At 33.6% G+C, this 22,273-nt stretch overlaps 2 protein-coding genes across 5 annotated transcripts; one reads left to right on the top strand and one right to left on the bottom strand.

Annotated features, from left to right (window-relative positions):
• Positions 1-720: 720 nt before the first annotated feature.
• Positions 721-3,816, bottom strand: LOC123315738. Its single transcript, XM_044901568.1, has 3 exons — positions 1,565-3,816; positions 993-1,468; positions 721-828 (listed from the first exon to the last, which is right to left on the bottom strand). The coding sequence occupies exons 1-2, from the start codon at positions 3,668-3,670 to the stop codon at positions 1,184-1,186; spliced, it is 2,391 nt and encodes a 796-aa protein (XP_044757503.1). The 5' UTR covers positions 3,671-3,816; the 3' UTR covers positions 721-828; positions 993-1,183.
• Positions 3,817-4,387: 571 nt separating this feature from the next.
• LOC123315739 lies at positions 4,388-8,186 on the top strand. 4 transcript variants are annotated; one of them, XR_006537993.1, is made up of 3 exons: positions 4,388-4,861; positions 5,025-5,334; positions 8,037-8,186. XR_006537993.1 is itself a non-coding variant. In XM_044901569.1 (2 exons), exons 1-2 carry the CDS (start codon positions 5,394-5,396, stop codon positions 7,680-7,682), a joined length of 2,193 nt encoding a protein of 730 aa, XP_044757504.1. In that variant the 5' UTR covers positions 5,370-5,393; the 3' UTR covers positions 7,683-7,970. The 4 variants fall into 4 exon arrangements, 1 of the variants encoding a protein (XP_044757504.1); XR_006537990.1 differs by lacking the exons at positions 4,388-4,861; positions 5,025-5,334 and adding exons at positions 5,370-7,301; positions 7,398-7,873; XR_006537992.1 differs by lacking the exon at positions 4,388-4,861 and having other exon boundaries at positions 4,950-5,334.
• Positions 8,187-22,273: the final 14,087 nt, after the last annotated feature.

Here is a 22,273-nt window from a genome sequence, read left to right as displayed (position 1 = left end):
CGGCGTTGCTATTAGCAACGTAAACATTTCAATGTGCGGGAATCATTGAACTAAAGAAAGTTTTTTTCTTTAGTTCAATGGCGGAAATGAAAGAATGAAATGACAGTGAAAAAAAATGTTGGTATCATCAATTTCCAATGATTCTAAATATTCTATAGTTTCACTGAGAATTTCCTCTACATACCTCAGGGAAGAAGATCTAATTGGAGCTTTAAACCCTCTCTGGAACGGATTTCTCTATCAATTTTTCTAATGAATTCAACGGTAGTGGCACTATCTTTGAATTGTAAGTTCTTACATTTTTTATCAATAAATTCAATAGCATCCGCTACCCCATTACTCATTGTTTGAGTAGCTAATCTGACATTCATAATTCTATTTTTATAATTGATATGCTGAGATGAGAGGGAATTTGCCAACCTTAAACCTTCCTCCCTTTGAACTTTTTCTAATTCCTTGACAAACTGCCAAGAAATGTTTCCTGTGGGGGACTGCAAATTTTTTTCTGCATACGTATTTCTACGCATACCAATTTTTCCTTCCTGTAGCTTTGGTATAAAGTTTTTCGGAGAGGGAACCTAAAACAATGAAAAACATGAGGCATAATTCCTAATTATTTACTGCTTCTCTCCTTTTGTGGGTTCTCAGTTCCGTAAAACTGATCGGGATGGATTGGTTTATGTGATACCAACACTTCACAGAAAAAATATTATCAAAGATTTCAGGTGATTTTTGACAGGTTTCTAGGTCGACGAATTATTCAGAAAACCAGGTTTTGGAAAAAAGGCCAACTAGTTTCGACTTTATTATAAAATCTTCATCAGGGCTCTGAAATGGTACAACAAAACTACAATAATTTCGGATGTTCGAAACTTACAATTAAAAATCAAAACCTTATTTAAAAAAAAATTATTTTCAAAATACATACACACACATATACTATTATAAATGAGGAAAAGGGTTCGGAAAAATTGTGAGTACTTTTAACTTACATTTTCACCTTTTGTGGTTCTGTTGTCATAAATTTCGATGTCATAAATTAAAATTAAAGAGAATAAATTACTGCTCGCATCTAAATCTTTGAAAAGACTGATGTGATGGTGTTAAATTATCAAGTTAGATGTTTCTGGAGTATGCGCGGACAATTATGGCAATTTACACACTAGGGTTGGACAACAAGCTTCTATTTATTCTTTATTTTTCCAATTAAATAATAATATGCGGTATTTAACTTTTCTATATCGTTTCTTTTGTTAATGGAATTTTCGTCTTGTTTTATGGATATCATTTCATCTAATAACCGCTTTTTTAAATTTGTTTGCCTACCCAATATTTTTACTGACCCAGGATCGAAATTAAAGGAATGAAGAAGACTTCCTACATGCTCCGCGAGTGCCGTATTGTTTTCCTTTTTGTTTTTCAAAGGATTAAGGATGTTGAGTGAGTCTCTTTTGTGTTCTGAAATTCTGTCCCTAAGGTAGCGACTAGTTTGACCAATATATGTGGCTGGACAGTCGTTACAAGATATTTTATATACCATGTTACTCATTAATTCTTTGGGAGTTGCACTTTTGGTTTTTGTGAAAAATTGTTTTATAGTATTGTCAGATTTGAAGGCAATATTTACGTTTAATCTGGTGAATATATTTTTAATTTGCTCTCCTAAATTTTCAACGTAAGTTAAACTGAAATATTTTTGGTTTTCTTTTTCTTCCTGTGGTCTGTGGTGCTCAGGTTCGCTTTTGTTCAGAATTTTTTTTATGAATTTTGTAGGATAGTTATTTTTTTCTAGAATTGTTTGTATTTTAATGATGTTTTTTTCGTGAAATTCATTATCAGAAAGTTTGAGAGCTCTATGTTTCAAATTATTAATTATGTTAATTTTTTGTGCCATATGGTGTTTTGAATTAAAATTGAGTATTCTCCCGGAAAACGTTGGTTTTTGGTACCAATCTGTAATTATTCTATTATCTCGTCTGATCAATAAAGTATCCAGAAAAGGTAGTGAGTTATTATGTGATTCTATTTCAATAGTGAATTTCAAGCGGGGATGAATGCTATTGAATGCTGCTAAGATTTCATCCTTTTTATCGAAAGGTATTGACGTGATAATGTCATCAACATATCTTTTAAAAAATGGTATCCCAAAACTCAACTTATCAATAGCCAAATTCTGAACTTCCACCATTACTATGTCAGATGTTACCGGTGCCAGATTATTTCCCATACCCAATCCAAATATTTGCCTGAAAAATGCATCATTAAACATAAAATAACTATTTTCGATGCAAAACGTGAACAGTTGTAAAAATTCTTCAACTGATAGAGTTGTATGAGGCTCAATTTTCCCCCATTTTTTTTCGATTATTGTTATCGCCAGGTCAAGTGGAACATTTGTATAGAGTGAGACTACATCTAGTGAAATTAGTATGTATCGGTCCGGAATTGTAACTGTTTTTAAATATTCAACTAACTCAAAGGAATTTCTAGTGTATCTATCATCTTTCTCAAAGGCATGGTTTAGAAGTTGGGCTAAATATTTACTAAGGTTATATAAGGGGCTTCCGATGTATGAGACAATTGGTCTTAAAGGGTTATTTAATTTATGGATTTTAGGTAAGAAGTATATCCTAGGACATAGACCATTAGTGCATTTTAAGAGTTTGTAAGTGCTCTCTCCGATCTTTTTTTCCTTGTATAATTTAGTTACAATTTTATTCAATTTAGACTGAACATTTTTGGTTGGATCTTCATTAATTTGGCAGTAAGTTGTGTTATCATCCAAAATATTTAAAGCTTTTTGGTCGTATTCTTCTCTGAATATGGCAACTGTTGTTTTACTTTTATCAGCTTTCGTTATAATGATATTTTCGTTGGTTTTAAGAAATTGTTTTGTTTCCCTAATCCACTTCCGCAATATGTTATTTAACCTGTCGGTTTCTTGGTTTTTTGACCTAATAAAATTGGTGATGGAATTAATCAAGGAACTGCGTGCTAAGTTGGTGCTATCTTCATCATTACATGTTGAAAGGATATATTCTATATCAATAATTATTTCTTTCAAAGGTTGTGTTGGACTTGAATACGGCAAATTAAATTTATCTCCCAAGCTGAGTAAATATTTGATATTTTCTGGGAACTCTATATTTGTTAAATTCACGAACCACTTTTCGTCACTTCTTACATTATCACTAAAATTAAATGAGGCAGATTTCAAGTTAGAAAATTTTTTAAGCTGTTTCCTTTTTGTTTTAGAATATTCTAGTCTCGAAATTTTTTTGTTTTTAGTAATCAGTATTTGCATTATATCCTCAGGCAGTTGATTAGCTAATAAAGATTTCATTTCAAAAGCTTTTCTTCTAAATACATTCAATTTCCAATGAATGATTGATATCTCTAATTTCAATATTTTACCTTTGAATGTACTGACTATTGTGTTATATTTATCTGAGATGTTTTTATTTTCATGCATGAGTAGAGAATAATTAATTGATTGTTGAATATGAATGGGGTAAATACCTTGATTCTTACAGTTTAATAAAAACTTCCTGTGGTTCTCAAAATGAGCTAACTTCATTGTTGTTGACTGCCATTTTTTAATAATCTTATTTATGTCTTCGCTGTAATGTCTTCTCATGTGTGCGTAAAAACCTGCAGTAATGTTATCCATCTCAAGTCTTCAAGGTTACCTCGATGATTCACGATGAATGATGATGAGACCTATGAGTACGAATTCAGGTGATTTTTGACAGGTTTCTAGGTCGACGAATTATTCAGAAAACCAGGTTTTGGAAAAAAGGCCAACTAGTTTCGACTTCACTATTGAAATAGAATCACATAATAACTCACTACCTTTTCTAGATACTTTATTGATCAGACGAGATAATAGAATAATTACAGATTGGTACCAAAAACCAACGTTTTCCGGGAGAATACTCAATTTTAATTCAAAACACCATATGGCACAAAAAATTAACATAATTAATAATTTGAAACATAGAGCTCTCAAACTTTCTGATAATGAATTTCACGAAAAAAACATCATTAAAATACAAACAATTCTAGAAAAAAATAACTATCCTACAAAATTCATAAAAAAAATTCTGAACAAAAGCGAACCTGAGCACCACAGACCACAGGAAGAAAAAGAAAACCAAAAATATTTCAGTTTAACTTACGTTGAAAATTTAGGAGAGCAAATTAAAAATATATTCACCAGATTAAACGTAAATATTGCCTTCAAATCTGACAATACTATAAAACAATTTTTCACAAAAACCAAAAGTGCAACTCCCAAAGAATTAATGAGTAACATGGTATATAAAATATCTTGTAACGACTGTCCAGCCACATATATTGGTCAAACTAGTCGCTACCTTAGGGACAGAATTTCAGAACACAAAAGAGACTCACTCAACATCCTTAATCCTTTGAAAAACAAAAAGGAAAACAATACGGCACTCGCGGAGCATGTAGGAAGTCTTCTTCATTCCTTTAATTTCGATCCTGGGTCAGTAAAAATATTGGGTAGGCAAACAAATTTAAAAAAGCGGTTATTAGATGAAATGATATCCATAAAACAAGACGAAAATTCCATTAACAAAAGAAACGATATAGAAAAGTTAAATACCGCATATTATTATTTAATTGGAAAAATAAAGAATAAATAGAAGCTTGTTGTCCAACCCTAGTGTGTAAATTGCCATAATTGTCCGCGCATACTCCAGAAACATCTAACTTGATAATTTAACACCATCACATCAGTCTTTTCAAAGATTTAGATGCGAGCAGTAATTTATTCTCTTTAATTTTAATTTATGACATCGAAATTTATGACAACAGAACCACAAAAGGTGAAAATGTAAGTTAAAAGTTCTCACAATTTTTCCGAACCCTTTTCCTCATTTATAATAGTATATGTGTGTGTATGTATTTTGAAAATAATTTTTTTTAAATAAGGTTTTGATTTTTAATTGTAAGTTTCGAACATCCGAAATTATTGTAGTTTTGTTGTACCATTTCAGAGCCCTGATGAAGATTTTATAATAAAGTCGAAACTAGTTGGCCTTTTTTCCAAAACCTGGTTTTCTGAATAATTCGTCGACCTAGAAACCTGTCAAAAATCACCTGAATTCGTACTCATAGGTCTCATCATCATTCATCGTGAATCATCGAGGTAACCTTGAAGACTTGAGATGGATAACATTACTGCAGGTTTTTACGCACACATGAGAAGACATTACAGCGAAGACATAAATAAGATTATTAAAAAATGGCAGTCAACAACAATGAAGTTAGCTCATTTTGAGAACCACAGGAAGTTTTTATTAAACTGTAAGAATCAAGGTATTTACCCCATTCATATTCAACAATCAATTAATTATTCTCTACTCATGCATGAAAATAAAAACATCTCAGATAAATATAACACAATAGTCAGTACATTCAAAGGTAAAATATTGAAATTAGAGATATCAATCATTCATTGGAAATTGAATGTATTTAGAAGAAAAGCTTTTGAAATGAAATCTTTATTAGCTAATCAACTGCCTGAGGATATAATGCAAATACTGATTACTAAAAACAAAAAAATTTCGAGACTAGAATATTCTAAAACAAAAAGGAAACAGCTTAAAAAATTTTCTAACTTGAAATCTGCCTCATTTAATTTTAGTGATAATGTAAGAAGTGACGAAAAGTGGTTCGTGAATTTAACAAATATAGAGTTCCCAGAAAATATCAAATATTTACTCAGCTTGGGAGATAAATTTAATTTGCCGTATTCAAGTCCAACACAACCTTTGAAAGAAATAATTATTGATATAGAATATATCCTTTCAACATGTAATGATGAAGATAGCACCAACTTAGCACGCAGTTCCTTGATTAATTCCATCACCAATTTTATTAGGTCAAAAAACCAAGAAACCGACAGGTTAAATAACATATTGCGGAAGTGGATTAGGGAAACAAAACAATTTCTTAAAACCAACGAAAATATCATTATAACGAAAGCTGATAAAAGTAAAACAACAGTTGCCATATTCAGAGAAGAATACGACCAAAAAGCTTTAAATATTTTGGATGATAACACAACTTACTGCCAAATTAATGAAGATCCAACCAAAAATGTTCAGTCTAAATTGAATAAAATTGTAACTAAATTATACAAGGAAAAAAAGATCGGAGAGAGCACTTACAAACTCTTAAAATGCACTAATGGTCTATGTCCTAGGATATACTTCTTACCTAAAATCCATAAATTAAATAACCCTTTAAGACCAATTGTCTCATACATCGGAAGCCCCTTATATAACCTTAGTAAATATTTAGCCCAACTTCTAAACCATGCCTTTGAGAAAGATGATAGATACACTAGAAATTCCTTTGAGTTAGTTGAATATTTAAAAACAGTTACAATTCCGGACCGATACATACTAATTTCACTAGATGTAGTCTCACTCTATACAAATGTTCCACTTGACCTGGCGATAACAATAATCGAAAAAAAATGGGGGAAAATTGAGCCTCATACAACTCTATCAGTTGAAGAATTTTTACAACTGTTCACGTTTTGCATCGAAAATAGTTATTTTATGTTTAATGATGCATTTTTCAGGCAAATATTTGGATTGGGTATGGGAAATAATCTGGCACCGGTAACATCTGACATAGTAATGGTGGAAGTTCAGAATTTGGCTATTGATAAGTTGAGTTTTGGGATACCATTTTTTAAAAGATATGTTGATGACATTATCACGTCAATACCTTTCGATAAAAAGGATGAAATCTTAGCAGCATTCAATAGCATTCATCCCCGCTTGAAATTCACTATTGAAATAGAATCACATAATAACTCACTACCTTTTCTAGATACTTTATTGATCAGACGAGATAATAGAATAATTACAGATTGGTACCAAAAACCAACGTTTTCCGGGAGAATACTCAATTTTAATTCAAAACACCATATGGCACAAAAAATTAACATAATTAATAATTTGAAACATAGAGCTCTCAAACTTTCTGATAATGAATTTCACGAAAAAAACATCATTAAAATACAAACAATTCTAGAAAAAAATAACTATCCTACAAAATTCATAAAAAAAATTCTGAACAAAAGCGAACCTGAGCACCACAGACCACAGGAAGAAAAAGAAAACCAAAAATATTTCAGTTTAACTTACGTTGAAAATTTAGGAGAGCAAATTAAAAATATATTCACCAGATTAAACGTAAATATTGCCTTCAAATCTGACAATACTATAAAACAATTTTTCACAAAAACCAAAAGTGCAACTCCCAAAGAATTAATGAGTAACATGGTATATAAAATATCTTGTAACGACTGTCCAGCCACATATATTGGTCAAACTAGTCGCTACCTTAGGGACAGAATTTCAGAACACAAAAGAGACTCACTCAACATCCTTAATCCTTTGAAAAACAAAAAGGAAAACAATACGGCACTCGCGGAGCATGTAGGAAGTCTTCTTCATTCCTTTAATTTCGATCCTGGGTCAGTAAAAATATTGGGTAGGCAAACAAATTTAAAAAAGCGGTTATTAGATGAAATGATATCCATAAAACAAGACGAAAATTCCATTAACAAAAGAAACGATATAGAAAAGTTAAATACCGCATATTATTATTTAATTGGAAAAATAAAGAATAAATAGAAGCTTGTTGTCCAACCCTAGTGTGTAAATTGCCATAATTGTCCGCGCATACTCCAGAAACATCTAACTTGATAATTTAACACCATCACATCAGTCTTTTCAAAGATTTAGATGCGAGCAGTAATTTATTCTCTTTAATTTTAATTTATGACATCGAAATTTATGACAACAGAACCACAAAAGGTGAAAATGTAAGTTAAAAGTTCTCACAATTTTTCCGAACCCTTTTCCTCATTTATAATAGTATATGTGTGTGTATGTATTTTGAAAATAATTTTTTTTAAATAAGGTTTTGATTTTTAATTGTAAGTTTCGAACATCCGAAATTATTGTAGTTTTGTTGTACCATTTCAGAGCCCTGATGAAGATTTTATAATAAAGTCGAAACTAGTTGGCCTTTTTTCCAAAACCTGGTTTTCTGAATAATTCGTCGACCTAGAAACCTGTCAAAAATCACCTGAATTCGTACTCATAGGTCTCATCATCATTCATCATTATCAAAGATTATAGAGTAGAAAGATATAGGAAACGCCCTCATATCGCTAGTACTAAAAACCGACTACATTTTGGCCTGTGAAAACACGCGTGACAATGAGATGGCGCTAAAAACGCACTGTCAATACAGGAAAACTTTTTTATAACAGTTTTCTGTTTTTTAATTGAGGGGCGCGAAATTCGAATTCTATTCCTTATATTAAATTTTAATATAGATTTTGTTTCGATCAGAAAACAAACATCCTGAGCGACAAAACAAAAGTATGGTTTTGTTTTGTGATCAGGATGTTAGTTTTCTTCTAAACATTGTTCAGAATCAATTGATTTCAACGAAATACGCTGTTGGATGTGCTATATGTTTATTTGCAATTCATAAAAAATTTACAAAAATTGAAATAGTGGGCAGTAAATGAAGCTTTAACTAGGACACTAAAGTATATGGTGATCTGCTATACGTCGAAGGTGTTGTTTCTGTACAATAGGTTGTTCTGAATTAATGAACTTAGTTGAATTTGTGAAATATACATAGGTATAACAGAAATTAATATGAACCTATATTCAACATACCATCATAGCATACATATTCCAGTTACTACATATAATATGTAGGTATTATTAAAAGAATTTTCAGAACCACACTTAAAAAAAAAACCTTACAGGCATATGCAAGACCTGTATGTCAGTATAGTTTCTTGGTTCTTTTTTTATGATTTCCTCATGATATGTCTCTTCATGACACAATATACTAATTGATTAGGTAATGAATGAACAAAACACTCACAGCAGGTTTCATAAAACTTTGACAACAATTTGACAGTCACTCGGTTCCCAAATGGAAATCAATAAAACCTCTGCATTTCTGTATATATTGAAAGAGTAGCAATTGAGAATCATTGAATGGACCTATAAAGATCATCATTTCCCCTTAATAGGCCGTTCATGCAAGGTATGCTTTCTGCATACAACAATTTACGTCGATGAACAGTTCTCAATTGACCTGCAGTAAAATGTTCATTGCACATGGTGTAGTAAGTAGTGTTTGCTGAATTAATTGTCTTCAAGCTCTGAGAATTTTATCCACTTCGGAGCAAATTAAAGAATCAATGAATGACCGATTCACATGTTACGACTTTTAATACTTACGCTTCCATTTTCCTTAGTTGAGTGAAAAATCAGCAACTAGAACGAGCTAGATAAACAAAAAGCGGTACGAGAATCAAAACATTCCAAACCTCTTTGATCAGAATTGACGTCTGAAATCTTAAAACATTTCATATATTTCTGCAAATGGCTCGCAAATTAATATTTTAAGCAGTCCTAGCGTCTCAAAAACACGCGTGACACACAGATGGTGCTCAAATCGCTTTAGTCGCCTCGTTTCCCATCTTTCTACTCTATAATCTTCGAATATTATCTTATATTATATTTATGTCCCCTGCATTATGGCATCCGTTTCCAACACAATACTGGACCATTGTTGTGATGAAATTCTTCTTATTCAAAATGTTTTTTGTAACTACAAAAATCACTTTTGGCACAAGAAATTCTGTTCAACAGCTAACTTGACTTGATATATAGACATTTTTCGAGTTTCTTAGGAATGTAAATCGGAAGTATATGGCTTCTAAACAATTTTTCACCACGATTTTCACTAAAATACTGACAAAAAGACATTAAACAATGTAATTTAATTTCGATTATTGGTTACGTCCATATTATAAACATTAAAATAATTTTCGCAGGAATTTGGACAAATTTTTATTCGTTATCCTTTTAGTACATCGCCAACGTTTCGAATCGGTTGTGATTCTTTCTCAAGGCTGGAATGTCAAAATAAAACTAGAAACAGATAAAAACGACCTAGAGACGATCTACCACTCACCTCGTATTTCATCGGATTGAATATCGTCAATTTTATTAAAATAATTGTATAAGTGTCTCGAATTAAATTTCATTCAATCTTCAAGTGGTTCATGTGTTGTTAACACGACATGGGTAAACAGAATCGTCTCACGGTACGTTCCACAAATCGCAATGAGTGACATGGAGATGACATTCAACTCTCCCATAAAACATTATATATGTTCATTAAAATATCACATCTCGGGTAAAAAACAATAAGGTAAAAACAACAATGGTAATATACAACTTAACAACTAAATCAAAACATTTTGTTCTTGGTGGATGCACCTTAGACACATTCAAATGACTTTCACCATAAAATACCAAAATGAACAAACAACACAAACATCGAGGCTCCGAAAGCTCTCAGTTGTATCCATAATTAAGAATCACTATTTTGAGTCACTGAACCCCAGCATTGCCCAATATAAGACTATCATACACCAAACTGAGATGTTGGACGTCTTCCCTATAGTTTACTGTGTTGTTGGACCTTATGTGAACCATTTCACTAATTAGCCGTCTACCGTAGATAGGTTCGTAATCCAGAACTGTGACCTCCGAGAAGTTGAATTTATGTCCTTCAGCATGGACGTGTGCAGCGAGAGCCGTTCCCTGTGTTATGTGAGATTTTTCTGCATCATTTTTATGTTGTCTTATCCTCTCCTGTAGTAGTTGTTTTGTCTGGCCTATGTAGCATTTTGTGCAGTTATTGCATTCTATTTTATAAACAATTTCTGATTGCTGTAAAATTGGTGTTCTTTCTTTTAGTTTTGTGTAAAATTTCATCTTATTGTTGAGAACATTATAGAATGCTGCAGCACAATTGTATTCGCGGAAAATTCTTTCAATCTTATATGACAATGTAGGGTAAAATACTAGTTTGAAATATTTTTTAGTTGTTATATGTTGTGATGTTAATGTGCTCTGTGATGTGCTCACCGTCTCTACGTCCGTGTCGATGTTCGATCTGATAGTACGTTTCGCTCTATTGTAGATGTTTATACAGGTTTTTATGTAGTATGTTGGATAGTTGTTCTGTTTCAGGATTTCAGTCACTTTATTCAAGTTATTTATTCTATATTCCTCATCGCTCAGAGAAATCGCTCTATTTATCAAATTTCCTGCTATATTCCTCTTTTGTGAGAAGCTGTGATTGGAATGGAAATTTACGCACCTACCCGTGTTGATCGGCTTCGTGTACCAATTTGTTTTCAATCTATTTTTCTCTCTGATGATTAATATGTCCAAAAATGGAATACTCCGGTTCTTTTCTCTTTCTAGGGTAAACCTATTCTAATAAAACTCTATGTTGATGATACATTACTATTGATACCTAAAGAAAAAATTGAAGAGACTCTGAACGTTTTTAACTCATTCCACCAGAAAATAAGGTTTACCCTAGAAAGAGAAAAGAACCGGAGTATTCCATTTTTGGACATATTAATCATCAGAGAGAAAAATAGATTGAAAACAAATTGGTACACGAAGCCGATCAACACGGGTAGGTGCGTAAATTTCCATTCCAATCACAGCTTCTCACAAAAGAGGAATATAGCAGGAAATTTGATAAATAGAGCGATTTCTCTGAGCGATGAGGAATATAGAATAAATAACTTGAATAAAGTGACTGAAATCCTGAAACAGAACAACTATCCAACATACTACATAAAAACCTGTATAAACATCTACAATAGAGCGAAACGTACTATCAGATCGAACATCGACACGGACGTAGAGACGGTGAGCACATCACAGAGCACATTAACATCACAACATATAACAACTAAAAAATATTTCAAACTAGTATTTTACCCTACATTGTCATATAAGATTGAAAGAATTTTCCGCGAATACAATTGTGCTGCAGCATTCTATAATGTTCTCAACAATAAGATGAAATTTTACACAAAACTAAAAGAAAGAACACCAATTTTACAGCAATCAGAAATTGTTTATAAAATAGAATGCAATAACTGCACAAAATGCTACATAGGCCAGACAAAACAACTACTACAGGAGAGGATAAGACAACATAAAAATGATGCAGAAAAATCTCACATAACACAGGGAACGGCTCTCGCTGCACACGTCCATGCTGAAGGACATAAATTCAACTTCTCGGAGGTCACAGTTCTGGATTACGAACCTATCTACGGTAGACGGCTAATTAGTGAAATGGTTCACATAAGGTCCAACAACACAGTAAACTATAGGGAAGACGTCCAACATCTCAGTTTGGTGTATGATAGTCTTATATTGGGCAATGCTGGGGTTCAGTGACTCAAAATAGTGATTCTTAATTATGGATACAACTGAGAGCTTTCGGAGCCTCGATGTTTGTGTTGTTTGTTCATTTTGGTATTTTATGGTGAAAGTCATTTGAATGTGTCTAAGGTGCATCCACCAAGAACAAAATGTTTTGATTTAGTTGTTAAGTTGTATATTACCATTGTTGTTTTTACCTTATTGTTTTTTACCCGAGATGTGATATTTTAATGAACATATATAATGTTTTATGGGAGAGTTGAATGTCATCTCCATGTCACTCATTGCGATTTGTGGAACGTACCGTGAGACGATTCTGTTTACCCATGTCGTGTTAACAACACATGAACCACTTGAAGATTGAATGAAATTTAATTCGAGACACTTATACAATTATTTTAATAAAATTGACGATATTCAATCCGATGAAATACGAGGTGAGTGGTAGATCGTCTCTAGGTCGTTTTTATCTGTTTCTAGTTTTATTTTGACATTCCAGCCTTGAGAAAGAATCACAACCGATTCGAAACGTTGGCGATGTACTAAAAGGATAACGAATAAAAATTTGTCCAAATTCCTGCGAAAATTATTTTAAATGTAATTTAAGATACATCTACGAAAATGACATTTAAATTTAGGTTATAATAGTGTAAACAAAAACACGCTAGAGAGAAAAGGGTTGCTCTACATCTTCCTTCTCAGTCGGTCACACTTTTCGTCGAATTTTGCTACCTACGAAGCCATTCCAGTTCCCATAGAGTTCAATGACGATCGATTATTATAAAATCAAAGAGTAGGTTACTCTTTGATAAAACCGGCCGTCAGGTTAGAATCGAAAAAATATTAAATCAAGGAGATATGCCGGGTGGCTCACACCAGACTCGGCGCTCATTTAAAAGGAGTAAATAAAGATATATTTTGAAATTTTTTTCTTGTGATGTGTGTAGGGTGTTCAAAAGCACAATTAACAATTATTGTCATATATACGGGGTGTTTGAAAACAAAGATATAGTCCAAAGTTACACTTTCTCAAATGTAGAACCCTGTATTTGACCTCCAAAATGGAATGGCAAGCTCAAATTATGATGAGTTTCTTCAAATCACCTTATAATTTAGAAACAACATTTACGAGATAATGGCGACAAATTGAAAACATGGATTTTTTTTTTAAATAGCAAATAATGAAGGAACTAGTTACGCCAGCGATACAGACAATATTTTTTCGAGTAGATAAGTAGAAATACCGGATGTACCATTTGAAATAAGAAAGTTTCTGACGATAATTTGTAGTTGATGTTTAAGAATTATTTATGATCACTCTGTATATTTAGAGTTGAAATTTTTTTATGTGTAGGAGAAGCCAACTTGTCTTCTCGAAAAATACTGTCTGTATCGCTGGCGAAACTAGGTCCTTTATTAATTGCTATTTAAAAAAATCACCATATTTTCAATTTTTCTCCATTATCTCGCGTAAAAGGTGATAAAGTGATCTGAAGAAACTCATCATAACTTGAGCTTGCCATTCCACATTGGAGGTTAAATACAGTGTTTTACATTTAAGAAAGTGTTACTTTGGTCTATACCTTTGTTTTCGAACACCCTGTACATATATGAGAATAATTTTAAATTGTGCTTTTGAATACCCTGCACACACCACAAAGAAAGATTTTCAAAATATCTTTATTTACTCAATCAAAATGTGCCGGGAAGCCGGCAAAACGCAAAGATATTAACGGCCGGTTTCATAATCAAACCTGAAGTACCTTTAATTTTAAAGCTTCCTTTAACCCTGCTAACGTCCAGTTACATAATCAAATTTAAAGTCACTTTAAGCTTGAAGCTTTCTTTAGTGTCATTTTTAGTAGGGTTAAAGGAAGCTTTAAAATTAAAGCGTCTTCAGGTTTGAGTATGAACTATGAAACCGGGCGTAAAAATTACACTTAAGCTTCATCTTTGGCAAAACTACGCCAACTAGATTACAAACAACATGGCGTCAAAATGACAGAGAGGAACCAGAGACAAAAGAGGAACATACAATTCGGTGACCATACAAAGCCGCGCACGAACAGGAACTCACAACTTATCAAATCTGTTTCTTATGATTTGAAGTAGGTTGTGAAAGTTGAGCGGGAGATGTCGCTGTTGGAGTCCAAAGCGAATACAACAGTTTCCAGCATAACTGAGATGATGATATTGGATAGTCTGTGAACGTTGAGGAGAGATGTCGCCTTGGGGTAAAAAGCAAGTTGTAAAATTGCTAAATCCCTTAATATCGGTTCTTTTAATAATTGGATTTGTGTATTAACCCCTCTAGAGGAACAACCCAGTTCATCATAATGAAGTCGAAACTCTTCCGCCGTGAAGTGGCGGTGCCTGTTGGATATTAAGAGAAGTATATGATGCTGAGTCAGTCGAGAAATTTTGGGGCATTTTATTCTAGAAGAAATTGTTTTCTTCAACCCAAGTGCTTATAAAGTGGTCAGAATTTTTGGGACCAACAGGACTGGACTGAAACATTTTTGTGCCTGGTCTTACAGAGCTCGAATGTGGAATGAACACTTCTTTATTGAAAATTCGATATCGATTTGTTTTGAATCTATAATTCAGTTATGAGCAACACATCGAATTATGATCTATTTTCGACCATTCACTGTTGTGGTGAAAGCCTTTGAAAGCATCAATGATAAAGTCAGGAAACAATTAAATGTCTTTTATTCACACAAGAATCAATTACAGACAGACTTGGATTCACACAATGGCTGTTAACTCTTAACTCGCTAACGTACAACTGAAACTCCCTTCTACGCATAATCAAGAACGCTGACATATGACATACTCATCAGTGTTCCCAACATTATTTTTGATTGCAACAACAATACCCCCTCTCAATCAAAAATCCCCACAAAAACAAAAACAGCTGATAACAAAAAAAAATACCAATTAGAATAGCAAAGCACTTCTCAATCTTTCAAATATCACCCTATTCAAGGGTTTTGTAAATATATCTGCAATTTGTTCACAACTAGGAACATATTTTAGCTTTATAATACCTTCAGCAATCTTTTCTTTTGTAAAATGATATTTAATATCTAAGTGTTTGACTCTTTTCAATTGTTCGTGAGAACTGCATGAACGAATTGCAGATTGATTATCTCCATAAATGTTGACCTTCAAATCTTTTTCAAATTTCAACTCTAAAAACATATTTCGTAGCCAGCATGCTTCACTAATACATAAACTTAGAGCTATAATTTCAGCTTCAGTAGTTGACATGGCGACAGTACTCTGTTTCTTTGAATTCCAAGATACAATATTTCCAAACACATAAAGACAAAAACCACTAGTTGATCTTCTATCAGTAGTATCGCCACCCCAATCCGCATCAGCATAGCCTGTTAATATATCTTCATTTTTCTTACAATATATCAATTTCAATTCAATTGATCCTTTTATGTACCTTAATACTCTTTTCAATGCAATTAACAACCCTTCACTGGCACAATTTTGATATCTAGATAATAAACTAATGCTTGAACATAAATCTGGCCTGGTTCCTAACATAGCATACATTATACAGCCAATAATTTGTCTACATTTATTTTCTATGTCAGGACTCTCTGATTTTTCGAACTTTAAACAGTCATAGTTAAAATTGCAGTCCATTGGCGTACTGATAGGTTTACAGTTTATCATACCAAATTTTGAAAGAACATTATTGAGATATTGTTTTTGATCCAATACAATTTTTCCATCATTGGGATCTTGCTCAACAGATATACCTAAAAAATAATCTAACAATCCCAAATCTTTCATCTTGAATGACATATGTAAATTCAACTTTAACTTATTGATTTCCTTTAAGCAAGACCCTGTGATCAAAATATCATCTACAAATATTAATACATATATGGTCACTTCTGTTGAAGTTTTGATATACAAGCAATAATCACATTTTCCTCTATTAAATCCTTCACTTATCATAAACCTATCGAATTTTTCGTACCAATAAAGTGGTGCCCTTTTTAAACCATAAATGGCTTTATTTAACTTACAAATTCTACCACTCATTTCGCAACCTTTTGGTATGTACATATATAAATTCTCTTTTAATTGACCATGAAGGAATGCATTACATACATCCATCTGATAAATGATCCACCCCCTCTGAGCACACACAGCCAGAATTGACCGAACAGTAGTCAGTCTAACTACAGGACTATAAACATCTTCCATAACATTTTGTTTAAAACCTCTTGCTACTAATCTACATTTAAATTTTGATATTTTACCGTCTTTGTCTCTTTTAATTTTGAAAATCCATTTACAATCTATTATTTCACCACCCTCTGGTTTTTCAACTACATCCCAAGTATTGTTTGCTTTTAGTGCCTTATTTTCTTCTTCTATGGCCTCCTTCCAGCAACTCGCATACTTGCTATTCATAGCTTGGTCATAAGTCGTGGGCTCATCAGTGTCCAGACTAAAATAACTCATATCAAAGTCTTTATCCAAGTTCTGAGGCAATTTCAGTTTTGATAAAGGTCGCAACCTTTTATCTCTCTGCCTAGTAGATCCTTCCTGCAGTAATTCTTCATCAGTTTCCTCTGACCTATGATCAGCGTCAGGTTCAAGACTTGAAGACTGTGGAACGTTTTGAGTTTCCTCATCTAATCCATCTTGACTATCAATACTATCTGTATGATTGTCAATATCCAGCGAGATAGATCTTTCCTTCTCCTTTTCCATTTTCTCGAAAACTATCTCCCTCTCAATGGCCACTGTATTTTTGTCTTCATAGTAGATTCTGTATCCTTTAACATTTTCAGAATACCCTACAAATATTCCAGATTTACTCTTCACGTCCAACTTCTTCCTCTTTTCTTGGGGAATATATGACCATACCTTTTGGCCAAATAACCCCTTAATCATTTTTAAAGAGAATGATCTATTAAAAAAGACCTCATATGGAGTTTTCCCCTTAACTGGACTCATACCAGTTCTGTTTAATAAGAAGACTGCACTGTTTGCAGCTTCTGCCCAGAAAACTTTTGGTAATTTACTGTCTGCGAGCATAGCCCTTACTGACTCAATTATTGTCCTAAATTCCCTTTCAACTCTACTATTCTGTTGTGGAGTATAGTGCACAGTACATTCGTGTTTGATACCCTCTCTTTTAAACAAAGAATCTACCGACGAATTTAAAAATTCTGTTCCGTTATCGCTTCGCATTATCTTTACCCTTTTATTTGTTTGGGTTTTGAATAACTCAAGAAAATTCTTCAACACCTCAGGTACATCATATTTACTTTTCAAAAAATAAGCAAACCTGTAATTACTAAAATCGTCCTTTAACAAAAAAATGTACCGAGAATCATTAAATGACCGTTCCTCCATAGGGCCACACAAATCCATGTGTACTATACTCCCAAGTTCTTTTGCCCTACTATCATTTGCATAAAAAGGTTCTCTACAATGTTTTGCTTGTACGCAAGAACTACAAAAAATTTCGGTTTGTTCCATTTCAATTTGATTCTTATTTGAAATATTTCTTATGTATTTGACATTTTGATGACCTAGAGCTTTGTGCCACCAATCTAAATCGTTTCTAGATTTTGCTAAATAGCATGCATTATTCTCAAGTTTGTTGAATTTACACCTGCATGTATGCTCAGAAGACGTAGACCATTTAAACATCATTCTAAATAGTTTTTGGTATCTAATTGCTATAGCTACTGTGATGTCTTTCTTGTCAACAAAACGTGCCCTTTCAGCATCCGAAATTAAAGATAGACCTTTATCTAAGGCTTTACCTTGTGAAAACAAATTCACTTTCAATTCAGGAACAAAAAAAACATCATACAATAGGCGATTTTTAGCGTGTTACCGGTTACTTGTGGTTATGTCATCTGAAGTTACCGTTGTATTTTAGCGTGAAACCGGTTATGGAGGGGAAGTGATATGACGTCATATCCTACGTCACTAGTATTTACCGCAAATAACCCAGCTCGCGATCAGAGTTCTAAGCGGTGACAAGGGATTGTTTATTTGTCAAATGTATGACACGATTGAATGAAAACGTTATCGAGAAAAAATCGCATTTTTAATTTATTATATTGTGTTCAAAGTGCTATTCTGTCTAGTTCTATTCCTGCCGTAATATACTTTTACGAACGAGTCCATGGACTTTACGGAATGTGGAAAGAAATAAACCATGAACCAGTGGAATGCAAGCAATGCTTTCTTGGAGGAACTGGATGTTGGCCACCAAAATATACCATTCGTTCATCAAAGAGAAGAATATTGATCTCCGCCAGTGTAGAACCTTATTCTTGGTAGAAAAAAACATCAGCTGCTATAGAACCCATCGCTGTTTTTTTGAAAACGATTCCAGAAATAGTTCCGAGCATATACCAAGTTTCACCAGTATAACAGAACAGTCCAGAAAATGTTCATATTAATGCATGTGCTGAAGAGTTCTTTTTTTCACATTACTTGTGCGAATACCATTGTACATAAGTATGAATAAATTATTCAAATATCTATTGTTCAGAACCAAAATATTCAGAATTTCACGAAGGTGTCCTCTTTTAAGCAGAAACGTTGAAAGAATATCATAGATTCATGGTATTGTGACCAATGTTCATTTAGGAATGGACGGTCTGTAATATTCTTTTCGTATCTCAAAATGAGGGCTTTTACTTATATTCAATCTACTATTCGTTATTTAAGAATACATTCGATCGTAATATCGGACATGGTATCCATGTTGAAGCAAACTTGTTCCGATTCCATTTCATAATATAAGAGGAAACAGTCTCAACTGAGTATTGAGTTGAGGTTATTTTTGTTTTGACATGTAGGTACGATCAATCATTTTATATAACCGATCTTATTTTTGCGATTCATACTGGTTATTCAAATCATTCTTCCCGCGGAAGAGTGGGGGGTAACCGCAAGATACCGCTAGTAACATAACCGGTAACACGCTAAAAATCGCCTAAAGTGACAGAATGAAAATTTGTGCCATTATAGGCCAAAAGACATATGTTACCTTGACCTTTTACTTGCAAAGTCGAACCATCACCGATTTTCACGAACTTAGGAACTTTAATTTCTTCAAATTTGCAGAAAACTTTTCGATCTTTACACATATGTTGAGATGCTCCACTGTCCATAAACCATTCCATGTTTATTTTCGATTTAACCTCGTCTGAAACTGTCAGGAGTGCTACAGCTGCTTTACTGCTCCCATTGTCCCGGGTTTTACTTCGTTCTTCCTTCTTCTTCTTCGAATAACAATCTTTCATTAAATGCCCCTTCTTTTTGCAGTAATTACACTCAACATTTCGGCACTGACTTTGGAAATGACCCACTTTTCCACACGCGAAACACTTTAGGTTATCTTTGTTTACGTTACGACGTTGAACTGTCATCAGTGCCACGGATTTTTCTTCTTCTTTCGCCAGCCGCTCCTCCTCGATCAGCAACCGCGCTGTCAGATTGTTCAACGTTTGACATTCCGAACTGACACTTTCCCATGCAGACCGGAAATGACGAAATTTTACTAGAGTGAACTTAGCAACGGTTTTCCAGCCACGGTTTCTGACGTACGGTGCTTCGATGGCGCGAGGCGGAGTCGACCGTGCGCGGCGTTGCCAAACTGCACAGAAGGAAGTGAACGATTCATTCGCTTGTATTTCGATATTATTTCATTGGAATGAGAGGAATAATGAAATTTACTCATTATTTCAATACAACCTATGTCTCCTGGCATTTGATTCTAAATAATTATTGCCTGTTCATTGATATCCGTACTATATAAGTGAAAAAATTATATCTCCGAAAATACTTCGTGTTCGTTGATGATTTTTTCGCTAAAATGTGTGTAATTGTATGCTTTATCAACTTCAATTCTCAAATGAATTTGGGACGCCGTCAGGACTTGGGGAATTGGGATTTTTGAGCCAGCAACGCTTTTCCGTTTTCGTAAAAACTCTATATCTCCGAAAATACTTCGTGTTCGTTGATGATTTTTTCGCTAAAATGTGTGTAATTGTATGCTTTATCAACTTCAATTCTCAAATGAATTTGGGACGCCGTCAGGACTTGAGGAATTGGGATTTTTGAGCCAGCAACGGTTTTCCGTTTTCGTAAAAACTCTATATCTCCGAAAATACTTCGTGTTCGTTGATGATTTTTTCGCTAAAATGTGTGTAATTGAATGCTTTATCAAATTCAATCGTCAAATGAATTTGGGACGCCGTCAGGACTTGAGGAATTGGGATTTTTGAGCCAGCAACGGTTTTCCGTTTTCGTAAAAACTCTATATCTCCGAAAATACTTCGTGTTCGTTGATGATTTTTTCGCTAAAAAGTGTGTAATTGAATGCTTTATCAACTTCAATTCTCAAATGAATTTGGGACGCCGTCAGGACTTGAGGAATTGGGATTTTTGAGCCAGCAACGGTTTTCCGTTTTCGTAAAAACTCTATATCTCCGAAAATACTTCGTGTTCGTTGATGATTTTTTCGCTAAAATATGCGTAATTGAATGCTTTATCAACTTCAATTCTCAAATGAATTTGGGACGCCGTCAGGACTTGAGGAATTGGGATTTTTGAGCCAGCAACGGTTTTCCGTTTTCGTAAAAACTCTATATCTCCGAAAATACTTCGTGTTCGTTAATGATTTTTTCGCTAAAATGTGGGTAATTGAATGCTTTATCAAATTCAATTCTCAAATGAATTTGGGACGCCGTCAGGACTTGAGGAATTGGGATTTTTGAGCCAGCAACGGTTTTCCGTTTTCGTAAAAACTCTATATCTCCGAAAATACTTCGTGTTCGTTGATGATTTTTTCGCTAAAATATGCGTAATTGAATGCTTTATCAAATTCAATCGTCAAATGAATTTGGGACGCCGTCAGGACTTGAGGAATTGGGATTTTTGAGCCAGCAACGGTTTTCCGTTTTCGTAAAAACTCTATATCTCCGAAAATACTTCGTGTTCGTTGATGATTTTTTCGCTAAAATATGCGTAATTGAATGCTTTATCAACTTCAATTCTCAAATGAATTTGGGACGCCGTCAGGACTTGAGGAATTGGGATTTTTGAGCCAGCAACGGTTTTCCGTTTTCGTAAAAACTCTATATCTCCGAAAATACTTCGTGTTCGTTGATGATTTTTTCGCTAAAATATGCGTAATTGAATGCTTTATCAACTTCAATTCTCAAATGAATTTGGGACGCCGTAAGGACTTGAGGAATTGGGATTTTTGAGCCAGCAACGGTTTTCCGTTTTCGTAAAAACTCTATATCTCCGAAAATACTTCGTGTTCGTTAATGATTTTTTCGCTAAAATGTGGGTAATTGAATGCTTTATCAAATTCAATTCTCAAATGAATTTGGGACGCCGTCAGGACTTGAGGAATTGGGATTTTTGAGCCAGCAACGGTTTTCCGTTTTCGTAAAAACTCTATATCTCCGAAAATACTTCGTGTTCGTTGATGATTTTTTCGCTAAAATGTGTGTAATTGAATGCTTTATCAAATTCAATTCTCAAATGAATTTGGGACGCCGTCAGGACTTGAGGAATTGGGATTTTTGAGCCAGCAACGGTTTTCCGTTTTCGTAAAAACTCTATATCACCGAAAATACTTCGTGTTCGTTGATGATTTTTTCGCAAAAATGTGTGTAATTGAATGCTTTATCAAATTCAATCGTCAAATGAATTTGGGACGCCGTCAGGACTTGAGGAATTGGGATTTTTGAGCCAGCAACGGTTTTCCGTTTTCGTAAAAACTCTATATCTCCGAAAATACTTCGTGTTCGTTGATGATTTTTTCGCTAAAATATGCGTAATTGAATGCTTTATCAACTTCAATTCTCAAATGAATTTGGGACGCCGTCAGGACTTGAGGAATTGGGATT

The sequence above is a fragment of the Coccinella septempunctata genome, chromosome 6 (assembly GCF_907165205.1).
Source record: "Coccinella septempunctata chromosome 6, icCocSept1.1, whole genome shotgun sequence".
Classification (NCBI taxonomy): domain Eukaryota; kingdom Metazoa; phylum Arthropoda; class Insecta; order Coleoptera; family Coccinellidae; genus Coccinella; species Coccinella septempunctata.
This window is presented reverse-complemented; position numbering and strand designations above follow the sequence as displayed.